This window comes from Anomaloglossus baeobatrachus, chromosome 4 (assembly GCF_048569485.1).
Source record: "Anomaloglossus baeobatrachus isolate aAnoBae1 chromosome 4, aAnoBae1.hap1, whole genome shotgun sequence".
In the NCBI taxonomy this organism is placed as follows: Eukaryota; Metazoa; Chordata; class Amphibia; order Anura; family Aromobatidae; genus Anomaloglossus; species Anomaloglossus baeobatrachus.
In genome coordinates, this window is record NC_134356.1 from 486330407 (window position 1) to 486355307 (window position 24901).

Consider the following 24901-nt stretch of genomic DNA (forward strand, 5'->3'; position numbering starts at 1 on the left):
CCCACTTGAGCTGTGGATCTTTGCAGCTCCTCCAGAATAATCATGGGCCTTTTGGCTGTTTCTCAAATTATTGTTCTCCTTGCTTGGGATGTCAATTTAGGTGGATGGATATTCTCTAGAGATTTGCAGTTCTGCCATTCGCCTTGCATTTTTGGATGGTAGATTCAACACTGCTCTATGAGATGTCCTGAGCTTGGCATACTTTATTTATAACCAAACCCTGCTTAACTTTTCTTTGCAATTGTATCCCTGACCTGCCTGATGTGTTCCTTGGTTTTCATGACATTGTTTGATCCCTAATATTCTCAAACAAATGTTTGATGCCATCACAGAAAAGCTGTAGTTATACTGAGCATAAATTACACATAGATGGACTCATTCTACTAATTAGGTGACTTATGAAGGCAACTGATCATCTGGATTGTATTTAGGGATATGACTACAGGGGGCTAAATAAAAAATGCACATGGCCATTGTAAAATTTATATTGTTAAAATATTTAGAAAAACATGTATCACTTACTTTACACTTCACTAATACTTCCTACTTCATGTTGGTATGTATATCACATACAATTTCATAAAATACATTTAAGCATGTGGGTGTAACATGAAAAAAATGTGGAAAAGTTCACTGAGTATGAATACTTTTTCAAGGCACTTTAGATAAAATAACTGATCATGACTGACCACTAAATATTCAGATTCCTTTTTCTGATAATCAATTGGCAATATTATATCCTTCTGGTGTTATATACATGTATGCATACTACATGTAATTCACTCTGACTAACTAAAACATGTTTCTCAGATTATCGGTTGTTCCAGAATGGAATTGCTGATATGGTGTTCTTTGGTTTTGTCCTATATAAAGAAACAACTAGTGAGCTGGTGAAAGCCCGACATGCTATTCCAGGCAACACAATCCTTGTAACTTGGTGACATGTTAATTGTACTCAATAATTTGTAAGGAGACTCCCTAACGACAAATGGCAGGAATTTGGCTTAAAAATAATCTGTTGGTTTATTTTCTACCCTCCCCCCACAAGCCACGACTGTGAAGGCTATGATGATTTAAGAAGTTCTGCACCTGAATTAAACATAAGCACTATTGTCTTTGGAAGTGTTATGCTGGAAGTGCCCTTGGCTGGCCGGATCATTTCCATTGTCTTCATTGCCAGCTAAGGCTGGGTGCAGACTGCTATACTAAAACTTGGTCCAGTCACATCTGAAAATTGCAGAGGTGACTGGATCTTGTGCTTGCCCACATAGCTGCTTACAATTTACATGCACTAGTTTTGTCTATAAATTTGACCAGAATAGTACATGTGTTTTTTTCCAAAGAGACCATTGGTTCATGTAGAAAATCAGCCAAGAAAGCTGGCACACTGGCTTTAATGGGTGCATGCACTCTCCGTGTGCAGTCTGTGGCACTAGTGATGAGTGAACCACCACGATGTTCGGAAACGGGAGCCTCGCCCGAACATTTTGTGAAGTTTGAGTTGGGGGCTGGAGATAACGCGAACTTGCATCCGAATCCCGAGCTTGGACTTTACAGTTATCGGATGGGGCGAGGGGGGGGCTGTAAAATAAAAATTATAGTTGATAATAAACATTGTCATTATACTTACCAGTCCCGCGACGCATCCTGCAGACCATCTCAGCCGCTGTCTCCGTGCCGCTTCTGCTTCCAGGTCCTATCAATAACGTCCAGTGGGATTCACTGCACTACTCGTCACTCGGCAGTGTTCAGTTTTTTTCAGCTGTGTTCGCTGTGATGTCAGGGTTCATCCAAGTCCATGGCTTAGCCATTGACTTGATTGAACTTTGATTATCACTGTCAGCCTGCTTCTTGCTCTGTAGAGACATCTGTCTGTACAGAGCGATGAAGCAGAGGTGACATTGCTCTCCCTGTAGACTACGTCGGACTAAGGATTTTTTTATAATAAAGTTGGTCTCTAAATGTTTTTTTGTTTTATTTCTAATAAAAAAAAATTCTATGTGTTGTGTTTTTTTTTACTGTTTACTAGAAATTCATGGTGCCCATGTCTAATTTGGCGTGATACCACGAATTTCAGACTTAGTACCAGCTGAGAATACAAAGCTGGTATTAACCCTTTAATTACCCATCATGCCACCAACATCAGAGCTGCATGGACAAGCCGGGTAAAGTTCCTAGAAATAGCGCTAAGAAACAATGTGCCATTTCCAGGGGCAGCTGTGGGCTGCAGTTTTTATCGTGGGCCTTACCAGGCTGAGAGTTCCAGACCCTAGCTGCCTGGTGTTACCTGACTGGCGATCAAAATATGGCCGGGAGCCCACACATTTTTTTTTTATTATTTTTTTAAATAATTAAAAAAAAAATAAATGGGCTTCCCTGTATTTTGATTGCCAGCCAAGGTAAAGCCAGGCAGATAGGGGTGGCAGCCCGTAGCCGTCCGCTTTATCTGCAATGAGAATCAAAAATACCACAGAGCGCTATGTGATTTTTTAAAATTATTTATTATTACACTACTATATGTGTGAGGGACCCAACAGCCAATCACAGACACTGTCACGCAGAATGGGCGTCTGTGATTGACTGTTGGAGTAATCTGAAATCTGTCCATACATTCTAGATGCTAGAATGTACGGGCTGGTTTCAGGTTACTCCAGCATCCAATCACAGATGCCCACTCTGTGACAGAGTCAATCACCTAGTGGAGGGTGGAGTTAGGTTCACAATATATAGTTGGAGGTGAGACAACGGAAGTGCACTGCCCCACCCACTGCACTTCCATACATATTTGCATATGATTTGTAAGGTAGATTTCTCTGCAATTCAGCAGCACTTTTGTGTAATAAATAGAGTTGAGCGATGTTCGATTCAAACCGTTCGCCAATTTCAAATTCGAGTGCTTTGGGGCGGTGTTCGAGTTGTTCGAACAATTTGCTTCAAGTTCAGCAGTTCAAGTTACGATAACGGTTCGATCACCAAAAGCGTGGCTTTTCACAGTAAGGCTATGTGTGCTTGTTGTATATTTGCATGCGTCCTGCATCCCCAGCACAATCCCTCTCTCTTTCCTACTCACCTATCACTGGCACGGCGTTGCACGGCTGTCACAAAGCTATGGCGGCTTTTCCTCTTTTGAATATAGCTGCCGCTCATTATTCAATCTGGAATTCCGTGCTTTCCCCGCCCACCGGCACCCATGATTGGTTGCAGTCAGACACGCCCCCAAGTTGCGTGACAGCTGTCTCACTACAACCAATCACAGCCGCCGGCTGGAGGCTGGTATGGTCAGGATGGGGAGCGTCACGTTATCGGGAGCCCACCACCCTAACAATATCAGCCAGCAGCCGCTCGGAATTGCCGCATCCATTAGATGCGACAGTCCCGGGACTCTACCCGGCTCATCCCGAATTGCCCTGGTGCGGTGGCAATCGGGGTAATAAGGGGTTAATCAAGACAGGCGTCTCCCCGAGATACCTAACATGATTACCTGTAAGTGAAAGTAAATAAAGACACACAACGAAAAATCCTTTATTTGGAATAAAAGACAAAAAAACACCCTCATTTATCTCTTTATTAAACCCCAAACAACAATCCAGGTCCGAAGTAATCCACACGACGCTTTCAGCTCTGCTACATGAAGCTGAAAGGGAGCGCCGTAGCACACGAGCGCTCTGTCTCAGATCCACGTAGCAACTGACGTGAGCCGTGCTGTCAAAGGATACTTCACTCAGGTAGTGCCTGCGTGTGATCTCTCTTTCTCTCTCTGCAATACAGAGGTCAAGACTACCAAATCTTCCTATGCTTTTCATTAAAGGCAGTGGCTCAATGGGTAGAGCAGAATTACTTCACGAGTTCGAGTCCCGGCCGTCCCAGTAAAGAATTTAATTTACTTTTAATTTTAAATTATAATTATTATTTATTTATAATTATAATTTAATTTAATTATGCACTGAGGGGAGGAGCTGGACATCAGCTGTGAGCAGCGGGACACACCTCTAAAATCGGAGCAGTTCACGGAATGAGGCTGCATGGCTCTCTCCTCGCTCTCTTCTCTCTCTCTCTCCTCACTCTCATCTTTCGCTCTCTCTTCTCTCTCCTCTCTCTCTTTTTTCTCTCTCTCTCTTCCTCTCTCTTATTCTATCTTTCTTTCTCTATTTCTCTATCTTTCTCTCTCTCTTTCTCTCTCTCTCTTTCTCTTTTTCTCTCTTTTTTCCCTCTTTCTCTCTGTCTTTCTCTTCTTTTTCTCCCCTTTTCTCTTTCTCTCTCTTTCTTTCTATCTCTCTTTTTCTCTATTTTTCTCTTTTTCTCTCTTTCTCTAACTTTCTCTCTCTTTTCTCTCTCTTTTCTCTCTCTCATACCTGGCGATGATGAGCTGATGCAGTCAAATGACGGAATCAGCTGACACTGTCGAGCGGTGAGGCCGGCTTTTTACCGCAATTTTTTTTATTTAAACAATCAGCTGCTGCTGTCGGACAGGAGTCTGCACAGAAGTATGTAGTTTGTTTTTGTTTTGTTTTTTTGCACTGATGCATCAGCTGATTGTATAAAAGCCTTGTGTCATGTGATTCAGGCCCTTGAACCTGACACATCATGTGACCGCTTTGCCTTCCAGCAAACTGATCAGATGATATTGGATCCAGATTGGACGGCGCGGGACCCTTGACCCAGGATTACTGTGGAGGAGGTTTCTTTATTTCAATAAAGATGGAGTCACTAATTGTGTTGTGTTTTATTTCTAATAAAAATATTTTTGTGTTGTGTTTTTTTTTATCTGTACTAGAAATTCATGGTAGCCATGTCTAATATTGGCGTGACACCATGAATTTCGGGCTTAGGGCAAGTTGATAATATACAGCTAGCCCTAACCCCATTATTACCCAGCGAGCCACCCGTCACCAGAGCAGCTGGAAGAGTTGGATACAGCGCCAGAAGATGGCGCTTCTATGAAAGTGCCATTTTCTGAGGCGGCTTTGGACTACAATTCGCAGCAGGGGTGCCCACAAAGCTTGGGCACCCTGCGATGCAGATTCCAATCCTCAGCTGCCTAGTTGTAGCTGGCTGGACACAAAAATTGGGCGAAGCCCACATCATTTTTTTTTTTTTAATTATTTCATGAAATTCATCAAATAATTTAAAAAAAAAGGGCTTCCCTATATTTTTGATTCCCAGCCGGGTACAAATAGGCAGCTGGGGTTGGGGGCAGAACCTACTGTACCTGGCTAGCATACAAAAACATGGCGAAGCCCACATAATTTTTTTGGGGGGCAAAAAACTCCTGCATACAGTCCTGGATGGAGTATGCTGAGCCTTGTAGTTCTGCAGCTGCTGTCTGTCTGTATGGAGGAGAGCAGACCGTAGCTGCAGAACTACAAGGCTCAGCATCCTCCATCCAGGACTGTATGCTGGAGGGAGAGGCAGGGGGAGAAGAACTGCACGGCTCAGCATACTTCCTCCACTAGTGTATGCAGGAGAGCAGACAGCAGCTGTAGAACTACAAGGCTCAGCATGCTCCATTCACTACTGTATGCAGGAGAGCAGACAGCAGCTGCAGAACTACAAGGCTTAGCATACTCCATCCAGGACTGTATGGGAACTAAAAATATAGGGAAGCCCTTTTTTTAATTATTTCACGAATTTCATGAAATAATTAAAAAAAAAAACGTCATGGGTTTCGCCCCATTTTTGTGTACAACTAGGCAGCTGGGGATTGGAATCTGCTGCACAGGTTGGCCCGAGGTTTGTGGGCCCCTCTGCTGCGAATTTCAGTCTGCAGCCGCCCCAGAAAATGGCGCTTTCATAGAAGTGCCATAATCTGGAGCTGTATCCAACTCTTTCAGCTGCCCTGATGCCGGTTGGCTTGCTGGGTAATTATGGGTTAATACTAGCTTTGTTTTACTAGCTAGTATTAAGCCAGAGATTTTTGTATGTCAGGCAAGTTTGACCCAACCATTAAGAATCTCCAATAAAGGGTTAAAAAAAAGACACCACACAGAGAAAAAATACTTTAATAGAAATAAATACACAGACACACTTAGAGACTCCATGTTTATTACTCAATCTCACCCCTCCACGATTCTGGTCATCTGTCTTCTTTCTCCTTCAACCCATGCAGCTCTGCTACATCAGACAGCACTGCATGGGAGGAAGTCGCTGCTGCTCCCGTGCAGTCTAATCACTCAGTGAGTGAGCAGAGGCTGCAGGTTGTAAGCGGTGATGTCACCGTTGCCACCGTTGCTATAGTAATCTTACAGGCGGGTTACTATAGCAACGGTGATATCCGTTCACCTGATTCCCGGTGCCGCTATTCACTGGCTGTGGCATCCAGTCCTTGCATGTGGGCTGACTCTGTAAAGAGCGCTGACATGCAGGAATGAGGAGCCAAGCATGTGCCCAAGCATCTCTCCGGTACATGGAGATGCTCAAACGAGCACAGCGTTCCGGAGAGATGCACTGACAGAACTTAGCATGACATCTAGCCATGTGACCAGTCAATGAGCCAATGAGATAATAGACACGTGACTGGTCACATGCTATGACGCCGTCCTATCATCAGTGCTGGTTATTTTGGAGGGCGCAGCGATGATCGGAAGGAAAAGCGGCGGAAGACAGAGTGCAGGACGCATCGCGGGGACCTGTAAGTGTAATGGCAATGTTTATTAACTGTATGTGTACATGTATAATGTGTTTGTATGTGTTTTTGTTTGCCTGCCATTGTTTTCAATGGGGTTCGAAGGTGTTCTTCGAACGTTCGCCGAACTAAGCCGCCGTTTGACAAACCGAACCGAACTCGAACACAAGGGGGGTGGCTCAACACTAGTAATAAAGCTTCAGAAATATTTATATTCTCATAACTTACACAGTCATGTAATTGATTTGGAGGTGAGAATGAATGAACTGACATATTCCTTTTCCATGCCTGGATTGTAAGATCTTTTTTGTGCTGTCATTTAGCTAGGACTCTCTATGGTCACATATCTCTGTGTATTTCTTTAAACTCCTGTTTTTACTTTTAAACTTTCAAGCCATTTTCACTGTGTGACAAGAGAAATTGTTGGCAGGTTTCTATATCAGCCATGCTGCATAAGTGCTACATTTTTCATCAATTCACAGTCATGGTAAGGATCTAAAGATACCAGACTTGTCTTTTTATTCATCTGCAGGACTGCCCTGGACTCTGTCCTGATGACAGGAGTCCAGTGTATTCATGAGCGGCCCCATTTGCTCCTCCCCCTCGCTCCGCCCCTTGCCTGTAATAACTACCATAGAATCTTCCCAGCTGTTCTACGGGTACAATCTATAAATCACATGCAGTTTTTACAGCTATTTTTTTTTTAATATGGGATTTGGTATTTTGTTGACTATCTCATCCAGACAAGCTTTTTCCTCCCACACTCCAGAGAGTTGTCATCTCATTTAATGAGCCCTCCACTTGACAGCTTCACTTGCATTCTCTGTATGATTTGGCGATTGTCACATTCTGCATTTCTGTAACGCTATAAAAATGAATACCAATATTTGCTGAAATCCTGATCTTCATAGAGGATAGGTAATGATGTGAAAAAATCCATGTATAGCACCGTGGAATATCTTAGCACGAATAAACTCCTGCTGCTACTCAGAAACAAGCAGTTAGCCTGATATATCTATTACCATTTTATGTCTTTTATTCAGCAGATTGAAAGCTTCATGTTGTACAAGTGTGAATGCAGTTTTAGATTTTCAGACCATTAAGATATTTATCTGTTAATGAACATTAGGTATTTATGTGATAATGAGCTTGGCTGCGAAGTGTATTCACACAAGACAGAAGAAAACTGATTTGTCAGCAGCCGGCAGTCGGCTGGTGGACAGTTTCCAGGTAGAAAAGACATATTTCTACTCTGCATGAAGTCAAAACAAATTGGAAAATATGTGAAAACAATAAAATAGTAAAATAACACTATTAAAAGATGACAATTTTCTAATAGCTAATTATAGCCAGGACTCGGATAGTAAAGCCCAAAACCATGGACCCCTGGACACTCTCCATGCAACAGGTCATGCTATGGTTAAAATGATGGATCATGGATCTATTCAACGATGATCCAATATAAGGCCCTTAATCAAAGTGAATTATTCCCTTAAAGATAGCTTTATTTTCACAATTCCATTTTAAAGCAAATATAATTAAGAATTATTCAAAGATCTGGGATACTGCACATATAGTCACTGTTCTGCTTCTCATGGATGAATTTGCCTAAAGTGCACCTCCATTCATTTTTCCCATTCTAATGAGACATTTCGCACAGTACATTGTGTTATGCATCACCGAGAGGTCAACAATGATGGGTAAAAAACTGCCATGATTCTTGGGAATCTGACATTCCACACAACAGGACGTCGCAGCCTCAAAGCTGTCACAGAGTACCTGTCACCATGAAACTGGGAATAATTGATTAACATACAACAAAATCTATATTGATGTTAGACACAGAAATACAGGACTTACTTTGCAAGCAGTCAGCATTTAGAAGATCTTGACATTTTTCGTGACACTTTACACCACACTCCGTACACCTCATGCCCTGTCTCGCTATTCCCCAAAGTAGCCCCTCACACTCATAGCAGTATGTTGGTGTTGTTGCAGTCCATACTTCAAAATTGTGTGGAGTCGTGGATGATATTGGATAAATCAAAGCTTGCAATGTCTTCTTGAAAACATGAGCTTTCTGTTGAGATAGGATGAAAAAATTAGATTGGTTAAAAGATTAAATAGTTTTAGGACATTTTATTAAAGGGAATCTGTCACCAGGATTTTGCAATGTAAGCTGAGGACAGCATGCTGACAGGGTTAAAAAAAAAAGTAAAAACAACTGTGTTTCTCTTATCTGTGTGCAAGCTATTGTTTATCTATACTGAGGTTTATTGCTCTGTGATTAACATTGGTGTGACTTGGTGCCTCATGCAGAGCAGTCCAACATGACCCCTGCTGTATTTGACACCTCTCAGTCAATGCACAATCTACCTTGAGAGCCTGGTGTGGGTGGGGAAGCTCACTCAGCTCTGCTACACACAATTCTGAGATAAAATCAGAACAGCTGCACCCTGTAATCTAAGAAAAACATGGTTACTTTCAAAATCTCTTTGACTACATTATGCTGGTCTCAGATGAAGAAGCAAAACCCTGGTGACAAAGGCCCTGAGCAAAATGATAAGAAATCCTCCTACTAACTGTGCCTTAAAGACGGCATCACCATAGGATAACAATGACAATAATCATCATCATTATATCTAAACATAGATGTAGAATACAAGTTTTTGTCTTCATAACTTTTACACAATAAGATATAGTCATGTACTTCAGACACAGCTTGGCCTTACATACATTACAGACCAAAAGTTTGGACACACCTTCTCATTCAAAGAGTTTTCTTTATTTTCATGACTCTAAAATTGTAGATTCACATTGAAGGAATCAAAACTGTGAATTAAAACATGTGGAATGAGATACTTAAAAAAGTGTGAAACAACTGAAAATATGTCTTATATTCTAGGTTATTCAAAGTAGCCATCTTTTGCTTTCATTATTACTTTGCACACTCTTGGCATTCTCTTGATGAGCTTCAAGATGTAGTCACCAGAAATTGTTTTCCAACAGTCTTGAAGGAGTTCCCAGAGATGCTTAGCACTTGTTGGCCCTTTTGCCTTTACTCTGCGGTCCAGCTCACCCCAAACCATCTCGATTGGGTTCAGGTCTAGTGACTGTGGAGACCAGGTCATTTGGCGTAGCACCCAATCACTCTCCTTCTTAGTCAAATAGCCCTTGCACAGCCTGAAGGTGTGTTTGGGGTCATTGTCCTGTTGAAAAATAAATGATAGTCCAACTAAATGCAAACCGGATGGAATAGCATGCCGCTGCAAGATGCTGTGGTAGCCATGCTGGTTCTATGTGCCTTCAATTCTGAATAAATCTCCAACAGTGTCACCAGCAAAGCACCCCCACATCATCACACCTCCTCCTCCATGCTTCACAGTGGGAACCAGGCATGTAGAGATCATCCGTTCACCTTTCCTACAAAGACACGGTGGTTGGATCCAAAAATCTCAAATTTGTACTCATCAGACCAAAGCACAGATTTCCACTGGTCTAATGTCCATTCCTTGTGTTCTTTAGCCTAAACAAGTCTCTTCTGCTTGTTGCCTGTCCTTAGCAGTGGTTTCCTAGCAGCTATTTTACCATGAAGGCTGCACAAAGTCTCCTCTTAACAGTTGTTCTAGAGATGAGAAGGTGTTTCCAAACTTTTGGCCTGTACTGTATGTGTATGCCCTCCTCAGAGGATCTTAGTTTTTTATTTAGCTAATAGGTTTGTATAACAACGTTACTTCTCTCACATGTGTGGTTTTAATAAAAAAAAGGTTGCTCTAGATTAGAAAAAGAATAGCTGTTTTCTACAGGTTTAGGCAAACCAGAGTTCTGATAATACATAATGGTCATTTACATCTAAACAAAGAGGAGCCTCAGTATTCAGTATGTCTATCTAACAATCACACTTGAAAATTCATTAGCTCAGTGTAATAACTACTGGTGACATGGATCTACTAAGTACCGTATTTACCTTGGGGCTATACCAAAGAACAACAACCTTAAAGGAAACCTGGCAGTGGATCGCTGCTGCCTGAACCACAGACAACATGGATCAGATGTTGGCTCCTAAAATACTTGTAAGTCAAAGGGAGCAGGGACTGGTCACCCCCTCTGCATTGTATCTCGTTGACTTTTAAGTGTTTGTTTTTCTGTGAAACACCACAGTGTGTCAAAGTACTTGGCTGAAATGGTAAGGTCAGTGTCTGATTCATTTTGCCCTGGCTTCCCTTGGTTCCTTTTAACCTATGTAATTAGGCACAGACTTTCCCACAGGGAATTCCCAGGTTACTATACACAAAGTTAACTGATCGCAATGGCTTGTGACTTCAAGAAAAGGAGAAACCAGGATGTGGTACCAAGGAGGAAGGCTGGAATCAGACAGGGCATGGGTCAAAGATGATTAAGTTTACTGGGGTGACAAGCAGGGGTCAAGGCAGGTGGCAGACTATTGGAAGGTCAAATAAACAGCCAGTGATGGTCAGTGGCTGGAAATCTGGGACAAATACTTAACCAGATAAAGGTACCTAATAGACTTTACTGATTAGGCCAAAGCAAAAGGAGTAGAGCTGGTGTCACACTAAACGACAGCGACAACGACGTCGCTGTTACGTCACCATTTTCGGTGACGTAACAACGACCTTGTAAGTCGCTGTTATGATCGCTGCTTAGCTGTCAAACACAGCAGAAGCAGCGATCATAAGGTCGCTGTGCTACATGTTCAGAGAGCAGGGAGCCGCGCTTAGCGCTGGCTCCTTGCTCTCCTGCAGCACACATCGGGTTAATTAACCCGATGTGTGCTGCAGCTACATGTCACAGTTCAGAGAGCAGGGAGCCGCGCTTAGCGCTGGCTCCTTGCTCTCCTGCAGCACACATCGGGTTAATTAACCCGATGTGTGCTGCAGCTACATGTCACAGTGCAGAGAGCAGGGAGCCGCGCGCACTGCTTAGCGCTGGCTCCTTGCTCTCCTTGCTACAGTATACATCGGGTTAATTACCCGATGCATACTGCAGCCACATGTCACAGTGCAGGAACCGGCGCTGGCAGCAAGAGCGGAGGCTGGTAACCAGCGTAAACATCGGGTAACCAGGGAAAGGTCTTCCCTTGGTTACCCGATGTTTACGCTGGTTACAGCTTACCGCAGCTGCCAGTGCCGGCTCCTGATCGCTTCATTTCGTCGCTCTCTCGCTGTCACACACAGCGATGTGTGTGTCACAGCGGGAGAGTGACGACCAAAAAATGAAGCTGGACATTCAGCAACGACCGGCGACCTCACAGCAGGGGCCAGGTCGTTGCTGGATGTCACACACAGCGACAGCGACGGGACGTCGCTGCAACGTCACAGAAAATGGTGACGTAGCAGCGACGTCGTTGTCGTCGTCGTTATGTGTGACACCAGCTTAGGTCTATTCTAAAGGCCCAGTCACACACAACGACTTACCAGCGATCCCGAAAACGATGCGACCTGATAGGGATCGCAGGTAAGTCGCTGGGAGGTCGCAGGTGAGATGTCACACAGTCAGATCTTACCAGCGATGCAGGAACAATAGAGGTCGCAGTAGCGACCTGTATACCGATCTCAGCAGTCACTGTGACCCTGTCACACAGTGTCAAACACAGCGATGTGTCCTGCCCAGCAGGACATCGCCTTTGAAAAAAATGGCCTGGACCATTCTGCAATGACTAGAGATCTCACAGCAGGGGCCTGATCGCTGGTAGGTGTCACACATAACAAGATCGCTAACGGGATCGCTACTGCGTCACAGAAACCGTGACTCAGCTGCGATCTCGCTAGCGATCTCGTTATGTGTGACGGTACCTTAAAGCTCAGAACTCTTAGCCATTGGTAGAAAACAAGAGCATTGTGCCCTTTAAGAAGGCAGAGGTTTGTGCATGTGCATGGCCCAGAACAGAAGACCACACTTATGGAAGACAGCAGCAGCCATGTTGAAAAACCATGACAGCCTGGATGACTTTTAGCCTAAGAGCAGATAAGCTAGTGGACTATGACATTCTGTGCATTAGATGCAATATAATAGACAGTAACAAGCTGATTTAAAGTAGAAGTTGTCCCTATACCCACTCAGTGCCCTACAAATGGTATCCTCACGCCTGATTGTCTAACTATTAAAAGTGCCAAGCCAGGCTATGGTTTATGTGAGATTTTGTAGCTTATTTATTTTGATTGAGCTCTGTTGCAATGCCTAACACAAGCCATGGACAGTTGTGGAATTGTTTCTAAAAGAAATACGTTGTTTTTTTTCTAATCCGCTTAGTCCATTCAAAGAGTCTGTCGGCTGTGGAAAATCTCTTTCTGCAAGCTGGTCATTACTTATCCTATTCCTGGGATCCCCGAAGTTAGCCATAATCTCTCAGAGAACCTGGCAGCAAATGTTCATTCTACCTGCATTGTTACCACAGGGGCTATAAAGCAATGAAACAGTTCCTGTTGTGCCGAGTCCTCTGGATCAGGAGAGAATGTGTAGCTGCTTTTCGCTTTGACCAGTAGACCAAGATTAGGAGCATCAGATCTAATCTGGTAATATAGAATTGTGGATACAAGAAGTCGTCACCGCTCTTGTTCAGCAATCCAATAATGAATGAATGAGGTAGCAGTCAAGCATGTGCTCTGTTCTATTCAAGTGGGAGACAATTGTGCCCCATTCTAGAAATTGTGGGGGTCTCAGCAGTCAAACCTTCATTATTCTGGGGATAGGTGATAACTCCTTGGAACTAGGAAACCCCTTTAAAGGGAACCTGACAGCTTATCCAGAGGCAGCGTGTATCAGACCTAGGCTGAATGACTTCAGCCATATATGTTTAATTCTGAAATGTTACGGCACTTCAGAGAAAAACACTGTTTAATAGTCATCAGAGACCAAGTCAAACAGGGGAGTCCCCGGCAGCTTCTTCCCTGGAGGGACTAGTCTCTCCATGCATCCCTGTAAAGAGAGACCTATAGCCCAGACAACCTTTGAAATCAGGCAAGAAGATATAACACATTTGATATATGCCTGGCATATTTACACAGTATAGCATAGGTAGGTAATAGTTAAAATGTATGAAAATTACTTACCAATTCCTCATTGTTTACAGAGGTTCGGATAACCATTGCAAGAGATATTCCAGCTTTTCGTGCGGCCAGTGTCTGTATGAATGTGGAAACATTTCATAGTATCATTACAATGTAAGCAACGTTAGGTGATCTACACAATAGTAGAGAACAGTGTTAAATATTTGTAAAGATCTGAGATCACTGATGGAAGACCTTGATACAGTTCCGCTCTTTTACCACATCACAATGTGAGAGCAAAAGACCTGAACTATCTCTAAAGCCTACATCTGTAAACTACTCAGTCAACAAAAAAGTCATACACCATAGATTCTTGTATTACTCCATACATACTGGGATTCAGAACAAGGCAGAGATTATTAGGATTTATGATTTCATAGTTGGACCCTGTAATGATTGGTTTACTCTGGATTAAATTGATTTTTTTGTACATATATTATACAATATACAGTATATCTTTTCCAATTCTATCAAATACATTTTGTGTATTCCTTCCTGTACTGTTAGGGAAGCTATTAAGTAGGAGTAAAAAATATTACTGGCTATAATAAATGGGCACAAAGGTGATTTTATGCAATTATTAGAGTGTAAAAATACTGTTGGAAACTGACAGCTTAAGCTTAATTAAGACTATATTTGTCATTTTAACTGGCCCAGCTGTGTGTCACAGACGTATGTAGCTGTATGTCACAGATGTATGTAGCTGTATGCCTATACAGTTTAATGCATCTTCAATTAACACCATTTAAAAAAGAATACTCTGACATTATCACTCACTGATAACTAGAATGGGGGTCACAAAGACTCTGTTTCCCTTAAAGGAGTTTTCCCCTATTGTGAATCCCTTTCATTTGTCCTAACTATTCTTAACTAACACTTTCCCAATATATTTCTACTACCTACCCTGCTCCTGTAAACTAATGTCTCTGTGGCTCCTATATTCACATGTTGATGTTCTGGCTTTGATCCTTCCATTCTGGAGACCAGAATTGGACAAACCGAGCAGGGCACATCACAGGTTGGATAGTATATCACAGGCCTCCCATGCTCAATTACTGCTATATTCATTCTGTGGGACTTATGGAGACAGCCAAGTACAGCACTCAAAACGCACAGTCAGTACATTTTACCTATAATTCCAACCTGCCGTGTCCATCATCTTTCAGTGGTGGTCTTTTTGCTGGCTGGCAAGTATCTCATTTGATTACACTTTTTCTGCACTTCAGCTTCCAATGCTTTATCTGGGATGCTTTTAAAATACAGTGCAAATATGTCCTGGAAGCTCTGACGCATTTCTCAAACAACCAATGTCTTTAGTCATAACGCTGTCCCACGACAGATGTAGGACTAGTAGGTCCACAATTGGAATGCCCTATGGCTAAGGACTCTAAGGGGTACTTTGCACACTACGACATCGCAGCTGCGATGTCGGTGGGGTCAAATCGAAAGTGACGCACATCTGGTGTCGCTGTCAAAATCGTAGTGTGTAAATCCTTTATAATACGATTAACGAGTGCAAAAGTGTCGTAATCGTACCATCGGTGTAGTGTCCGACATTTCTATAATGTAGCTGCAGCGACGGTACGATGTTGTTCCTCGTTCCCCTGCGGCAGCACACATTGCTGTGTGAGGAGCCGCAGGAGAGAGAAACATCAGCTTACCTGTGTCAGCGTGGCTCACGCTGGCTATGCGGAAGGACAGAGGTGGGCAGGATGTTTACGTCCCGCTCATCTTCTCCCCTCCGCTTATATTGGCCGCCTGCCGTGTGACGTCGCCCCCTTAGGAAGGAGGCGGGTCGCCGGCCAGAGCGACGTCGCAGGGCAGGTGAGTGCATGTGAAGCTGCCGTAGCGATAATGATCGCTACAGCAGCTATCACAAGATATCGCTGCTGCGACGGGGGCAGGGACTATCGCGCTCGGCATCGCAAGCATCGGCTTGCGATGTCGTAGTGTGCAAAGTACCCCTAATAGTCAGAAATATGTCTGAGGTTTCAGTATATTCATGAGCTGTATTTTAAATTGATCCCAGATAAAGAAAAATTTGATAACATTATATTACTCAACTGCTACAAAATTGAAAAACTAACCATCACCTCCAAGCAGAATAAGACAAGTGTGAACAGGTGCAAGCCATCAGGACTATTCAATAAGTGTGAACAGGCTTGCAGCTCTTCACACTATTACTCAAATGTACCCATTAGCCCTACAGAAATTAAAGTATAACTGTCGTTTTAATATTCCCCGCCCATAAATCAATAAAACACAACAAAATTTGAAACTTTTAAATATATCTTATCAGAGAAATTTGCTTATTTCCTATCCTGAACTGATTATGCAAAATTCATTATTTTTGGTAAGATCTGATAATATGACAGTTAGTATGCTTAAAGTTCTATGGGGAGTTGTATCATTTTAGATGTCACGGCCGTCTCTCTGCATTTAGAGACTTGTGACAGGATCTGGGTCACAGACTCTCTTTGGCATCTGAGACTTCTCACATTAAACTCATTCCCTTTCCTTTGGTGCTGAAAGGGTTAATGTCAGTTTTGCTTTCCAGCAGCTTCTGACTCCTGACCTGAGGTGTTTCCGTTTGGTGACTACTCCCTTCCCCTATATATGGTCACATCTCCCAGTAGAAGTGGTTGAATACTCTGAATCCATTCTGTAGCTAGGCCTTGAGGTGGGAGGCGCTGCTTGAGCCATTGTTGCAGTGTAGTCTGAGTCCTAGTGTCTGACCGCAGCCGTGAAGTTGGGCTTTATCCTTTGTTTCCCCTGTTTGTTGTACCTTCCCTTATTTTTGTATTAGTGCAGCAGTGGGATCTCACCTGCCAGCTCACTAGCCAGGGTTATTACAGGGTCTCTCAGGGCTTCAAGTATCCTGCTTGACAACAGGTGCAGAATCTGTATAGGAACTGGCTAGGAGTGCAGAATGCAGCTGCAGGTGAGTGCAGGAGTTGTTCCATCAACCATCTCCCTAGCACAAGAGCCCACTGTTATTTAAGTGTCCCCAATGTACCCCTTGTTTGTTGTGGTGAAACCCCTGTTTGTTATATGTCTTGCCCCACGCCAGATTCTCCCCAAGTCTGTGCATAACATTAGAAGAACTTGTATCAGAATGTCTGTGTCCTGCCTTGAGCTCCACCCTCCACAGAAGTTTAAAAGCACCAACTGTCTTCCCCTTTCTTGGTAGAAGAAAAATCTTTCTTCACTGAATACAGATTTTACACGTTATCCATGAACTGGAAGTGAAAATCAATCCAGGAGGAGAAAAAAACAGATGTTTCCCTGATAAGATATATCACAAATGCTTATTTTCACATGTACTATACATTTATAAAGTAAAAATTAAAACAACGATAACTTTTTAAACATTGGTGCTAGTTCTAATATCACAATAAATATTTTGATTTACAATGTGAAATAGTGGTTTATAAAGGGTGGTATATACTGTCTAGTGATAGGTGTACGTCAATACAGCTCAAGTAATAAAAATATATAATAATAAATAATAGAAAGTATTAATCCTTAATGGGATTATATAGAAAAAAAATTAAAAACAAGATGACTGATAGATGAAGTAATACAAAAAGATGTTGCACTTGAATAGGGGACTCACTAACAATTTGGATTATAGGAAATCTCTCATAATATATAATAAATAAAAGTATTAAAAAAGTGGAAAAACAGTTATTGTGGATGGACGGCAAATGGAAACTGGGCTGATAAATGTCACGTGGAACGTAATGCAGACAAGCGATCACCAATGCATTTGAGAACTGAAAACTGTCAGCAAGTGCATAGCTTAAAATGTGTGGAAATGCATATCTTTACAGAGGAAACAACTCTTTTGTCAAACTGTCATTCTCTAGGTGAAAAATGAAACAATTTGTGCTATGTGGGATGTAGTCATGCACGGTAATTTGGTCCTGGCCACTTTGTTTAGAGGATTATCTTGCATCTATAGAAATATCCATTGGTAGATTTCACTGGATCGGCAGTGGCGGACAGCTATACATATAGTGCTGCGTGCTACTTTAGATGAAAATGTTTTTTCTAAGGACTCACTTTTAAGTCAATACACCAACAGTGCTAAGCCGTGTGTGAGCCAAATGTTGTAACATTGAGTCCTTTTATTCGGTAAATGTTTTCTTTTCCTCCTCAGGGACTGCCCTAACTCTCTTAGGTCCCTCTTACACTGACATTTATATCCATACAGTTATGGCATGGGTTAATTTTCCCTAGGACAAATGTATACTGATCAAATTAATGCAAAAAAATGTATCTGTGTGCCATTGAATTTATAATACATAGTTAGGCTATGTGCCCACATTGCTTCTTTTTATGTGCATATAAAAAAGCATGTTTTGGAAGGAAAAATACAGCAGAAAAAAACGTGCACTTTTTATTGCGTTTGCACATTTTTTCATATGAATTTTCCATGCTTCTATTTCTGCTTTTTTAAGTCATGGCAATTGTGGGGGTTCAGGCATTGTGCCCCCACGATTGCCGCCGGGTCTTTGGCTGATGTTACAGCTGAGACCCGGTTCTCACTGCAGTGCCTGCGCTACTACCAGCAGTTTAACCCCCTCAATTCTGTAATCAATGAAATCGCAGCATTCAGAAGGTAGGGAGAGGGATCACCCTGGAGTGTGATCACAGGGACCCGAACGCTGCCATAGTAATCCTGGGTTGTCACCATGATGACCCCAGGTTACTGAGCTGCAGATTGCCTCACACACCATGCTATATTCATGATGTGTGTGGCGAGGTGCTGCACTATAATCCACTGTAGTGATAAAGCATTGCAGGAGATTATAGAAACACAGAAACAATTGACATTGTGCTTCTTTTTTCAACAACAAAATCTGCAAGAAAAAAGAAGCTGCGTGTGCACAGCAACTCACGATTCCCATAGACTTTGCTGGGATGATTTTTCCTTCCTTTTATTGACTAATAGTTTGAAGGCCTAGGCTATGAATCGTTTGTCCAGTATAATAATAAGAAAATCTGTCCTTTGAATGCTTTATGTATTGCTTCTCCATAGATACCTAATTGAAATATTAACAGAATGTATAACCAAAACAAATTATGCTCAGGTCTAACTAGGATAAGTTCTAGTTCCTGAATGAGTAACTGACATTCATGAATGGAAGAGATACTTATCTCCCCCAACAATAGAAGCAAGGAAAAACGCATGAAAAAATCACCATGTGGGCACATGGCGTAAAATGTACTTATCACAGTAAGGCTAGGGTCACACAGCTGTATTTTCTCCATCCGAGAAATACAATCCTATTGTGCTAATCAAACTCTGGTCAGACTCTGATACAAGTTTCATTGGAGTTTGATCAGATTTGGATCCGTTGTTCTTGGTTCTGGAGACAAATTCTCCATCTGTCATTTCGTGCCAATGAAAATTGTACTCGGATGTCATCCAATCTGAGTGCAGTCCAATTTTTTTCATGGGTTCATAGACATGAATGGGAATTGTGCATGCTGCACTTTTTTTGTGAGACTGGATGTTTTCATTCTCTGTATACAATTTGTGGCCATTATATAACATTAGAACACTATACAAAATATATTTGTCTCATAATTCCACTCACTTCATCTTACACTAAAGCCATGCATCACTTTCTTGGTATCTGCTATATAAGTTTACAAAGTAAAGGTACAGAAGGAAGATAATTGCTTTTTCTGGAAGGGACAGCAAGGTACAATAGAAGACCAAGGCACCATGTAATGTGAGCTAAAAGTTTCTAATTCAAAATGACTGAGGTTATGTCCCCATATGACAAAGTCTACAAGTAAGGAGAGTAAATCGATATATCTGACGGGATAGTCACCTTTTTTGCCGAGGAAAGCACAACAAACAGAAATCTATTACTTGTCTGGGTTTTCAGTGTTTCCTAACCAATGCTACATTATCACAGAACTCTAATGGCACAAGTATTCCAGCAGATCTTTAATTATCATAATTCATAAAACAAACCACCACATACTTAATAGAATATTTCAGCGGATACTTACCATTGCCTGCACGCCAATCAAATATTTGGAAGAGGAAAAACAAATAGAAAAGTATTAGAGAATTCAGCATATTAATATAAAAGCATCAACTTCTTTTTCATAATCAATGGTACATACATTTGCTTATATGGAAGGTTATTAAAAACTAATAGGTAAAGGGATTGACCTGTCTAAATCCACAAGTCTGCAGTCACTGTATGTGTCATTCTCTGTGACTGCAGAAATCAAGTAATCCAAGTACTCCTAATTGTATGAAAATCACCTGTATTTTGCAATGTGGTGAATCCAGTTATGGGTGAAAATTTTTCGGTCTTCACTCAGACCTTCATCAGTTCAACGTGCTGCCGCATATGAGACTGCTTGGATTGGTGGCGTGGAGGAAATACAGCGGTGTCCGCAGGTGACAGGAGCACGCTGTCTCATGAAGACCTAAAAGTTTTCACCCATAACTGGATTCACTGCATTGCATAATAAAAATGATATTCACACAATTAGAAGTGCTTGGATTACTTGATTTCTACATTATGGGTTTGGAACCTACCGAAGCATCCCTATTTATTACCAGCAGTGCCATGCTATATCTTATTGAATCATTTTGATTGCAGACTTGTGACTCCTCACATCGCATGCACTGTGCGCTGTATGGATTTATCGGTGTCAGAGCCAGGAACAACGGTCACGTGGCCGTGAGTATGGGATATGCATACTCCAGCCCCATGTCGAATAGAAGGGTGCTGCCTCACTCTATACAAGTATATTGCGTGAGACCGCGCCTGTCTAGTCAGATAATGGCCAAGAGTATGCCGATCACATACGTTCAGTCACGTGACCTCCGTCCGAGGCTCTGAAACCAGTGACTCCTCACAGAGCACAGTGTACGCAATGTGAGGATTCGCAAGTCTGCAGTCACACAGAGTGAAATATATAGTGACTGCAGACTTGTGGATTTAGACCAGTCAACCCCGCTACCATGAAAACAAAAAGGTTTTACTCTAAAACTCAATAAATACTGAGCAACCTATCCTCCAGGAGAACTTTATTATCAATATAGCAATGAATAAAAAGTAAGAAAAATTACAAGTACACATAAAATTAAAAACAATAAATTAACTTCAATATAATACAATAAATATTGTTATAGAAAACCTGTTTAATTATCTGCAACATTTACAAGTAATACAATCCACATTTCTACAAAAAGAAATGCATATTTTTGTGCTCCTGCTACATCGCTTTTTTATCTTGGCAAATATAAGCTTAAGACTTAAATTGAATAAAAATGTAATCTAATTTCAGTTTCTGAAAGAAAATACATCTGCAACACATTTGATATGTGTAGAATGTATCTTATAGTCAATTTGTCTAGTCTGAAATGCGGCATGAATCTCAATGTGACAATACACTGTTTGTTCTGATGCCGCCTGAAGACTATCACAATATAAAAGCGTATCACATCACATAATAGGAAGATGTAAAGGGAAATAATTAAACACACTATAAAAGCATATCACATCACATAATAGGAGGACATATAGAAAAGGAATTAAACACCTTGTTGCTTTGGTACAAAATTGTGAAAAAACTAGACTGTTTTCATGTGACCCTCTTTGCTTTAATGTCATAATATCTTAACAGGGTCAACACAAATTTCTACTTCAAACAAAAGTTTTTCAGTCACAATACATACAGTACTGTATGATATTGTCAGTCTCACTTATAATACATAGAAATACAATAATTCAACCAAACTAGAGCATGGGAGGGTAGACCTTTACTATCTTCTCTGCACCAAATTTTCATCTTCAAAGTTTTAAGTTAATACTTAGGATGCAATTTTAAAATTATGATTTCATATGCAGTGGTGTGAAATGATTTGCCTCCTTCGTATATTTCTTATTATTTTGGAAGTTTATCACACTTAAATGTTTCAGATCACCAAACAAATTTAAATAGTACTGTAGATAAAAGTAACAAAAGTAAACACAAAATTCAGATTATGACTGAAAGTCTTTATTATTAAGAGAAAAAGAAATCAAAACCTACAGGGCCCGGTGTGAAAAAGTGTTTGCCCCTAAACCTAAAAACTGGTTGGGCCCCCTTAGCAGCAACAACTGCAATCAAATGTTTATGATAACTGGCAATGGGTCTTTTACAACGCTCTTGAGGCATTTTGGCCCACTCATCTTTGCAGAATTATTGTAATTTATCATATTGGAGGGTTTATGAGCATGAACTGCCTTTTTTGGCCACAGGATCTCAATTTAATTAAGGTCAGAGCTTTGACAAGGCCACTTCAGAGTCTTAATTTTGTTTCTCTTAAGCCATTCAGAAGTGACTTGCTGGTGTGTTTTGGATCATTGTCCTGCTGCATAACCCAAATCTGTTTCAATTTGAGGTCATGAACAGTTGGCCAACATTCTCCGTCAGTATTTTTTGGTAGACAGCAGAATTCATGGTTCCATTTACCATAGGAAGTCTTCCAAGTCCTGAAGCAGCAAAACAGTCCCAGACTATTACACTACCACCACCATATTTTACTGTTGGTATGATTTTCCTTTTCTGAAGTACTGTGTTACTTCTACTCTAGATGTAATGGCTTTCATCTTGGAACTCTGCCTTGCTGGACATTTTTGCCCAGTCTCTTCCTTATGGTGGTGTTATGAACAGTGACCTTAACAGATGCATGTGAGGCCTGCAGTTTTTTGGATGCTGTTGTGGGGTCTTTTGTGACCTCTTTGATGAGTCATCGCTATACTCTTGGTTTAATTTTGGTTGGCCAGCCACTCCTAGGAAGGTTTACCACTGCTCTATGTTTTTACCATTTGTGAATAATGGCTCTCACTGTGGTTTGCTGGAGTCCCAAAGCTTTAAAAATGGCTTTAGAACCATTTCCAAAATGATAGAGTTCAATTACTTTGTTTATCATTTGTTTCTGAACTTCTTTGCATCACGGCAGGATGTCTAGCTTTTGAGGATCTTTTGGTCTATTTCACTTTGTCAGGCAGGTTCTATTTAAGTGCTTTCTTGATTGAGAACAGCTGTTACAGTAATCAGGCCTGGGTGTGGCTAGGGAAATTGAACTCAGCTTCCCAAAAATGTGATAAACCACAGTTAATTTATGTTTTTTTAATTGGGGGGGGGGGCAAACACTTTTTCATACAGGGTCCTATAGGCTTGCATTTCTTTTTCCCTTAATAGTAAACATTTTCATTTATAAACTGTGTTTTGTGTTTACTTGTTTTATCTTTGTGTAATATTTACATTTGTTTGGAGATCTGAAACATTTAAGTGTGACAAACATGCAGAATAATAAGAAATCAGGAAGCTGGCAAATACTTTCTCACATCAGTGTAACTGCCGAATGTTGAGCTCAGCTGGCACACCCATAGAGAATGAATGGAGCGATGGTCAAGTATGTGCAATACTGCTCCCCTCTGATGGGAATAAAATTGTCCTGTGCTGGCAATCAGTTGAGGCCCTAGCGGTTAAACCTCTACTAATCTATACAGTATCACTGTATAGGTGAAAAGTTCAATTCACCGGACAACATTTTTAAATTCCTTAAATATTTTTTAGAAATAAAAAGGTGGATTTAGGTAACTGACATTCAATACAAGAAAAGATCTTCAAAAATATATTGTAGAGAATAATATAACTGATAACCAGCATGGATTCATGACATAAAATTTATGTCTAACCAACATGCCTGGTTTCTATGAGGTGGTAAGTGCCAATCTGGATGTTGTTGTGACTGATGTGAATGGACCTTGTGGAGGCATCTGATACTGTATCACATTATTATTATTATTATTATTATTTATTTATAGAGCACCATTAATTCCATGGTGCTGTACATGAGAAGGGGGTTACATACAAAATACATATACAAGTTAACAGTAGACAGACTAGTACATAGGGAAGAAGGCCCTTCCCTTGTGGGCTTACATCACAACCTATACTGAAGCTCCAGAAGCAGGGACTAGGAGAAGGTATATGCTGATGGGTAAAAAACTGGTAAATGGTCAGGAAACAAAATAATAATAAATGGTACATTCTCTAAATGAGATAAGGTCAGTAGTGGGGACAACAAGGATCTGTGCTAGAACCAATTATTTTTAATATTTTTACTAATGACCTTGTGGATAAGATTGTGTAAAAAGCGTTAGACTTTGCTTTGAGTCTAATGTGAAAAAAGGGTAATAGAAATTTTTGCTGTTGTTTGATAATGACATAAAAAAAACTAAGCTTGACCATAAAAATTTATGGAATGATCTAGATAAGATGTTCGCATAGGCAAACACATGGCAAATGACTAATCATATTGCTTCACATAGAGATCACAGAAAACGAGAAGAGCTTGAGTATTCTGGTTGCAAGTAAGCTGAGCAGCAGTACTCAATGTCAGGCAGCTGCTGCAAAGGCAAACATATAAAAAGAGACATACAATTCTGTGATCACAATGTAATTTTACTCTGCTATAAATTACTTGTTTAAGACACAAAACACATCTTGAATATGTTTTGGGGGCCATTTTTTAAAAAAGGATATTGGAAAGCTTGAAGAATCATTTCAAAGATGGCAACTAGGTTGTAAGATGGGATGGAGGCTTCTACTATTATGAGAGGCTAGGAAAGTTGGCCTTGTTTAGCTTAGACAAATTGTTTCAGATGAGACCTCATTTACATGTATAAATACATGTGTGCGCAATATAAAGAACTGACACATTATTTATTCCTTCCAATGTGTTATAAGGACCAGGGGGTATTCATAACGTGTGGAGAAAAGGCGATTTGGCAGCTAAGTAGGAAAGGGTTCTTTACAGTAAGAGCAGTCCGACTATGGAATGCCCTACTGCAAGAAAAAGTAAAATCTAATAGCAAACACTATAACAGCCTTAAAAAAGTGATGGATGCTTGACAAATCGCATTGTGGGCTATGAATAATCTAGCAATAGAGAATGTATAGGTGGTCACGGACTCATAAACTTGATGGACCTAAGCATTTTTTCCACCTATTGTACCATATAAGTCACCAATGTAAACTGTAGACTATTTATAATTCTTTATATATCCTCCCATTATCTGTAATACCTTATTAATCATCAAAGATTCTCTGGAATTATATAAATGCTATAACATTCCTTATAAATAGCCATAGATTCTACCGAATTCATCGTATATTA

At 41.0% G+C, this 24901-nt stretch overlaps 1 protein-coding gene across 1 annotated transcript in view; it reads right to left on the reverse strand.

Annotated features, from left to right (window-relative positions):
• Positions 1-24901, reverse strand: part of UNC13C (unc-13 homolog C) — a 1075146-nt gene that overhangs the window by 792906 nt on the left and 257339 nt on the right. Inside the window, exons 7-9 of the mRNA XM_075345771.1 lie at positions 19720-19725; positions 13693-13764; positions 8483-8702 (exon numbers count right to left, since the gene is read on the reverse strand). Coding sequence (XP_075201886.1) covers positions 8483-8702; positions 13693-13764; positions 19720-19725 — 298 coding nt within the window. The remainder of the gene's footprint in view (positions 1-8482; positions 8703-13692; positions 13765-19719; positions 19726-24901) is intronic.